Below are 7,500 nucleotides of genomic sequence, written 5' to 3' on the forward strand. Positions count from 1 at the left end.
TCTCGACAACTTTTTCTAGAGACTGTTGAACTGCAGGGCCAACGGGAGAGGTTGGAGTGGGCCAGCACATTCCAGGGACGCTTTTTCAACTTTATGGGTTATTTTTTCTCGTTGTACTGTTCGTGGAAAATTTTTATTGTAAGTTAATATCTGGTATAAGTTTATGCTTAACTTTATGATTCTTGTATTATCTTCTGCATATATTTAAAATCTGAATTCATTAGAGATTACAGCCAGCAGAAAGGATATCATAAAAATGAAAGTAGAAGCGAGTCATAAAGAAAATTAAGTTTAAATTTAAATGCTAAAAGTAAAAACCATAATCTGCAGTGTAAATAAAATTTAGATTATTTGCACATTCCTTATAAATGTTGCTGCTATACATTAATTTTTCATTACAGTCTCTTGTAAATATAGTGTTTGATCGTGTTGGGAGAAAAGATCCTGTGACCAAAGGCATGGAGATTGCCGTGCACTGGTTAGGGTTTGATATCGATGTGCAGTTTTGGTCTCAGCACATCTCCTTTTTCCTTGTTGGGTGCATCATCGTTACCTCCATTCGAGGATTTATTCTAACTCTTACCAGGGTAAGTATGATGGTCCCGAGTCTTGCATTTTGGATTGTATTTGCTTATATCAATGTTTGGGGTCATGATCAGGGATGTAGGTAAGCCAGCAATATTACACAGAAATTTTGGTCCTCCACAGGGATTTTAGTCATGTCATTATTTTCTTATCAAAGTGTTTGTGTATCTTTCAAGTAATTATCTGTTTTTCATAAAACATATTCTAATGAAAACCTGGACTTAATCTGTATCTCTGCTTCATATAAGAGCATGTGTTCATATTTCAACTTAAACAGAAAATTATGTTACACATTTTTCACATAGATGCGATGTACTAATGATGGATTTCTCCTTTCAGTTTTTCTATGCAGTTTCTAGCAGTAAATCATCAAACATTATTGTGCTAGTGTTAGCTCAGCTTATGGTGAGTTTAGTGAATCAGTTTTAGCCTAAAGTATTAATTTCTAAAATAATACTGAAATTCCTTGTTTTTTTTCCAAAATGATTAAACAAGTTTTTTTTTCTCTCTCTTGTAAATTAAGGATAATGGTCACTGAATTTTAAAATCAATATATGTAAATGTCTGTTGTAGTTTAAGTGTGATTAATTTTTACTACTTACTGCCTAGTTTCATCTTGACTCGTTTCAGTGAAGAGCAGTTTAGTTTTAAAATGTAAATTTTGCCCAGCTGTGTAACTAAGTACAAATATAACTTGTAATTTAACACTAGAGGTATTACTACTACTACTAGTAAGCAAATAAGGAAGAATTGCATAATTTTAACCATTTTCAGTGGAGTAGAATAATGCTGATTTACATATTTGGAACATAAAGGAATAATAGAAAGAACTGATGATTCAAAATGAATTCCTGAACTCCCAGCAAGGAATGTTATTAATTATTCAATATATTTCTTATTCATGACTGATGCACAAGAATTGTTTTATCAAAATTGGTTCTATTTCCCAGGGTATGTACTTCGTTTCTATGGTGATGCTCATGCGAATGAACATGCCCCTAGAGTACAGGACAATAATTACACAGGTCAGTTTTTCCTGATTTTGAATACTGTGGATGAAATCATTACCCTGATTACACAGGATGGCTTACGATAAGAATCTCTCTTTAGATATTAATGCTTTTCCTTGTTTTTCTTTATGTTACTAACACATTTATATTTTCATTTTTACTATGTTTGTATTTTCTTCAGGTAGCTGTTGATTATTATTATTATTTTTTATTTATTTATTTATTTATTTATTTTTTCTGTAAATCAAATAATGTAAAAAATAATAATTACTTACTAATAATATTAACTAAAAGATAAGAGAACTTGGAAATAATTTTTAAAATATTGAGCTACTCTTAATGAAACTAGTATTGCTTTAATATTTGATTTCATTGGCTCATTCTTTAGAAAGAAAAGTATAACTTTGAAGATAGCTATGACAAAAAAAGGCAAATTTAGATACCTTGAAACACATGTGAACTTCTTATACAGTAATATTATGGGGATTAAATATATAAATGTAAAAAAATGACTTATCAGAGTTCTCAGAATGACATTCTCAAAATCTCAAAATTAACCCGTTGCCACTGGGTAGCATATACCTATATGCCATGGCATGTCTGGACTGTATTCCTGGTGGTATGTGCACACGATATGGTGTGCAGGTCCCGTTTTCTGGGGTCCCGACACGATCCCCCGCCACTATGAATACAACCTGGGAGAGGGGGCTTTCGTATCGGGAAACCACCCGACGGCATTGGGTTAAGTTTGGATAGATTATAACTCAAGACATTGTTGATATATTGTAAAATAGATACATCTTTTGGTTTTCTGGTACCAGGCATTTTGTTAGCTTTTTCCCGTCAGCATATAGTTTCTGGTTTCCAATACCTTCCATATTTCAGGTTTTGGGTGATCTCCAGTTCCACTTCTACCACCGATGGTTTGATGTTATATTTCTAGTATCAGCACTTACCACAATGGGCATTCTGTACTTGGCCCATAAGCAAGTCAATACTTCTGACAAGACAGAAAGCTTTTATGAACCCAAGTGGTGACAAAAAGTTCAGACTTTGTCAGCTCAACTGAAAATTATTGTTATGAACTTAAGTGCCCCCCTCCCCCCCCTGGCTGAAATATAGCTGTTGATGTGTGAAGGAACATTTACATGACAAAACCTAAATATAGCCAGCAACTCTACTATTTAGTATTAATGCTCTGAAGACCAAAATATAAGTCTTTCTAGACAAGATATGAAGAAGGACCAAATAATTGGATACTTAAATTGTGATTTGTGAACTGAATTTATTCTAAAGATTTTGATGACTTGATATGATTCATGTATGGTAATGGGAAGAATAAAATGTAATTTATTAAAATAACCTCTGAAACTGTCAGGTTTGTACTGGTATGATGACTAAACCAGGTAAAATATAGCATGAAAATAGCTTTACTAATTTTTTTAAATACTAAATTATTACACCTGGTATATCATCATGCATAAACACCAGATATTAAGGAAATTTAGTAGCAAAGGTGTGTGGGTTGAAAATATGAGTTTATTTTTATTGCATTGAAATTTTATATTTTGAATATGATATATGCAATGTGGTGCAGACTACTACTAACTAAAATAAAACTTGTTCATAACAAACTTTTCACTTTCCTCTTTATTAGACATATAAAAAGGATTATACAACTGAATCCCACATCCTATCCATCAGAAAAATAAAAAATAAATGTACACATCAGTCTTACAAAAATAAAAATGGAAGAAACAGTGGACATAAAAATGTTAGTAGACTAATTTCCATGTGATTCGTAACAGGTTCTATTTCCGGTGGTATGCTGGTGTAGATAATATTCAACATTGTTCTCCCTCTCATCGTTACAAGAAGACAGTGGTCAGAAATTAGTGGTTTTAAAATGCTAATTCCTTTATTTAAGAAAAAAATAAATAAAAGGAAAAGAAAGAGATGCATTTATCTATATCAGACATCAACAAAACATTTTCTGATTATTTAAAAATTAAAATTTATTATCTTTCAATCATAATCACATTAAAAAAGTATTTATGGGGAGTTTCACCTCAGCTACAAATAAAAGAAATAACCTTTTTTTTCAAACAACAACAACAACAAAAAAAGCCTGTCAAGAAAAAAAATGCATTTGATATGCACCGCCATTATGTACTTGTGTGGAAAACCATATGTGGATTAAACTACTACAAATTCAATGAAAACAATATACAAGATCAAACTACTAAAAGGAACAACAGTGCAGTTTCATAGGTGTTGCATTTCTCAAATCTCGGTGACAATGAAATACGAATATGAAATGACGTGTAATAAAAATTACGAATTGATCAAACCGGTGGTCTTCTCAACGTACGATCCATCTCGATTTTTACACCACAAGTTCCTCCATTTTCCCTTTCACTTCAGCAAGGTCTGCTTCAAACTCACTTCTCTTGGCTATTTTGGCCTCCTCTTCAGACGTCAGTTGCCCTCCGTTTGCTTTCTTCCCTTCCAGTTTCTTCATCTGTTTCAGCTTTGATTTGATTTTGTTCTCCTGCTTTTTCAGTTCTTCCATCTTTGCTTGCATTTCCTCAGTTTTCGGATCCTATGCCATAAAAAAAGAAGAATGTTGAAATGATCACACATAAGATAACAAACAAATCTTTATAATTTTCAAAAGCCACTTATATCATCTTAGAATTTCAGTCTACTTACATTGCAAATGTATCAGAAAAAGAAATATATTAAATTATTTATGTTTGGAAGATCAGCCTCACAATGTGTGAGAATATTAACCTGTTTTCATTCTTACGGTACATAAATTACAAACTGCAATGTTAAGTTACAGAAATTAGAATAATTGCTTGTAAGAATATCAACTTTCAAAATAAACTAATGTTACTCACTCATTCTTTCTGTCATTCTCATTTTAATTTCTCCTTTGCCCCCCCCCCCCCCCCTCTCTCTCTCGCACTCAGTCAGTCAGTCAGTCAGTCAGTCAGTCAGTCAGTCAGTCAGTCAGTCAGTCAGTCAGTCAGTCAGTCAGTCAGTCAGTCATTCTCTCTCTCTCTCTCTCTCTCTCTCTCTCTCTCTCTCTCTCTCTCTCTCTCTCTCTCTCTCTCTCTCTCTCTCCAAATAAGTTGTAGACATTTTAATACCAAGTTTGGCTATATCATCACTTTCACAACCTTTGGTGGAAACTGTCCAAGATCATGAGCCTGATGACTTTAAGGTTGATTAATAATGTTTATAAATAACAGATATTAAGCATGCCCACTACACAGAAGGGTAAAACAATAATGGAGCATGGTGGTATGGTGGACCCTTAAACCACTCTCTACCTCACATAATAAACCATATGCCAAAACATGAAACTATCCTCATTCCATTTGGTACACAGAGACATACAAATTTAAATCTTATGCAAGTACTAGAATTTCACATTTGTTTTGTAATTTACAAGTCTACTTATAACAGAACTTGTTACATGACACACAAAAAAGCTTGTTCACAAATAGTAATGGTTTCATGACCCCTATGGGACATGAAATCTAGCACTTTGTGCATCCACACGCATGTGCACGCACACACACATGCGCACACACAGACACACGCACATGCACACGCACACGCACACGCACACGCACACGCACACACAAAAGATAAACAGAGAGAAAGAAGACTCAAAGCTCTGTAACTAATGTTAAAAAAGAAGAAAAAAAAAAAAAAAAACTTTTGATACATTTTTTCACCTACCACACATAATTAAGTATGGTAGTAGTGTATAATGTGTTATTAGTCAGTCAGTTATTAGATCTACCTTTCTCAACTTTTTACCCCTTTTCCTCGACTTCTGGAAAGGGTCTTTTGCATTATTTCAATCTAATAGTCATAACATCAATAACAATAATAACAGTATCAATATCAGTTTTGAGAGAGAGAGAGAGAGAGAGAGAGAGAGAGAGAGAGAGAGAGAGAGAGAGAGAGAGAGAGAGAGAGAGAGAGAGAGAGAGAGAGACACAGAGACAGAACAGAAGACAGAGACAGAGACAGAGACAGAGACAGAAAGGATCACATATGGGGCCACCTGTATGTAACAAAATTCACAAAAAAAAAACTACAGGAGACAGAACATAGGTTTGGTTAAAACACAATACAAATGTTAAATGTCAAATTACTGGGTAAAGTTACAAAGTGACACAGAAATGAGGAAAGTAAACAGGACTACTGCATACCAGGCATGAGGAATTTTGCCATATCAGCTGCAAGAATAATCCCTCGGCCCCTTCCCTTTCTTTCCCTAGGGGAGTCAGCCTGACACATCTGTCAGAATGCATTTTTGGAGTAAGCACAAGTATTCATTATATTGGTTAGGTCAAAGAAATTGAAATGTGCAAAGTGAAAATAAAGAAGAGTAATTAATAAAGACCAAATATCAGCAAACTATTGTATTTTGTTCTCCATTTATGAGAGGAATTGCAATGAATCATGAGTAGGTTACACATACCAATTGATGACTAATAATTCTCTCTACAATCATGACCCCAGAATTGCTTAAGGAAAAAAAAAGAAAAAAAGAATAAGATATACTCTAAGCTTTTCACTTCCCACCACAGATTTATCAATAAAAAGCACCAGCAGCATTTATTGAAAAATCAATAAATAAATAAAACACAGTAAACAAACCCAAAGAAGGAAAAAGTAACTTCAATGCACTCATAAAACACATAGATAAGCAGGAAATCCTTCTTACACTTGGATGTTGATGGAACTGGTTACTTACAGAATTGACAGTGGTGCAGGAACCATTATGGAATATGTTAGCAGCAATCCGTGACTGCGGTTCTAAATCAAACTTGGGTCGACGAAGAGGTTGGTCACTCTGCACTATCAGGCTACTAGTGCTTGATGTAATTCTGCCTGTAATTTATCAAGTTACAGGATGGGAATGATTTTCTTTTATATTATAAAAGAGAAACAGAATGGTCAGAAAATGCTGAAGGATGGTAGTACTTCAATCAACCATCTACTCTCAACAATGAACTTACTGAAAGATTGACACTGGCTAATGACATCCACACTGGCACTTTTCATCTGACTTCCAATCATCTGGTCTTCCTGTTTTCCTGGGTATACCAGATCATCAATAGGTCTGAAACATGCAAGTCAAACCTTGTTACACACAAAACATTACTAACCCCAACTGTCTTGTACATGCAAATTATATATAAAAAATTCATATTGACAAAATGCCTTTTCAACATCTTAGAGAAAGGACAAAGAACTTACTCGCCCGCTTTCAGTCTACGGAGACGTTCCAGCTCCACCTCGCGCCATTTTCTCCTCCCAGCTTTCCCCAAGCCTGGAGGTGGTGCCCTTGATGCATAAGAGAATTCTTCCCATTACTCAGGAACACAGAACTCAGAAAGAGAATCAGTTATCAAATACAAGGCCACAAAATTATATATAATACATTCCCAGCCTTTTCAAAATATTGGAGTAACAGTACACTTCAAGGATGGCAATGCTGCATAATCATGATAGCTACTGTGTGTGCCTTTACTTGCATCAGACAACTAATAATGAACTAGCATTACAGCATGTAAGTATTCTTCAGGAACATAACTGCACACTTACCTGGCTATCTCACGGTGAATTATGTTCTCTGTTGGGTTGTACGATGAAGCAACAGTCTCAGAGTCCCAGTCTTCATCAGTGCATACAGCATGAGTTGATATCACAGGCCTTGAGGTCTGCCTCTTAGCTTGCAGTTTATTTTCAACTTCTCTTCCTGTTAAGAGATTATAAACATTATATCTGTGAAAATGATAAAAAACTGACAACAAAAAATAATTTCCTTGAGTATACTATACAAAAGAAATGAAAAAATATAATTGAACTTCATATC

At 34.4% G+C, this 7,500-nt stretch overlaps 2 protein-coding genes across 3 annotated transcripts in view; one reads left to right on the top strand and one right to left on the bottom strand.

Annotated features, from left to right (window-relative positions):
* The window catches only part of LOC119573270 (Golgi pH regulator-like), a 9,395-nt gene extending 6,170 nt beyond the window's left edge, over positions 1-3,225 (top strand). Inside the window, exons 7-11 of the mRNA XM_037920422.1 lie at positions 1-138; positions 402-587; positions 925-990; positions 1,536-1,610; positions 2,481-3,225. The exon at positions 1-138 is cut by the window's left edge and continues 6 nt beyond it. Of these exons, the coding sequence (XP_037776350.1) occupies positions 1-138; positions 402-587; positions 925-990; positions 1,536-1,610; positions 2,481-2,633 (618 nt within the window). The 3' untranslated portion in view covers positions 2,634-3,225. The remainder of the gene's footprint in view (positions 139-401; positions 588-924; positions 991-1,535; positions 1,611-2,480) is intronic.
* Position 3,226: 1 nt separating this feature from the next.
* LOC119573271 overlaps positions 3,227-7,500 on the bottom strand; it is a 4,521-nt gene continuing 247 nt past the window's right edge. Inside the window, exons 2-7 of one of the 2 annotated variants that reach the window (XM_037920424.1) lie at positions 7,230-7,383; positions 6,882-6,968; positions 6,641-6,744; positions 6,376-6,512; positions 5,828-5,915; positions 4,039-4,197 (exon numbers count right to left, since the gene is read on the bottom strand). In XM_037920424.1, the coding sequence (XP_037776352.1) occupies positions 4,184-4,197; positions 5,828-5,915; positions 6,376-6,512; positions 6,641-6,744; positions 6,882-6,968; positions 7,230-7,383 (584 nt within the window). In that variant the 3' untranslated portion in view covers positions 4,039-4,183. Of the gene's footprint in view, positions 4,198-5,827; positions 5,916-6,375; positions 6,513-6,640; positions 6,745-6,881; positions 6,969-7,229; positions 7,384-7,500 lie in introns of both variants that reach the window. The other variant, XM_037920423.1, reaches the window with a different exon arrangement.

This window comes from Penaeus monodon, chromosome 5 (assembly GCF_015228065.2).
Source record: "Penaeus monodon isolate SGIC_2016 chromosome 5, NSTDA_Pmon_1, whole genome shotgun sequence".
Taxonomy (NCBI): domain Eukaryota; kingdom Metazoa; phylum Arthropoda; class Malacostraca; order Decapoda; family Penaeidae; genus Penaeus; species Penaeus monodon.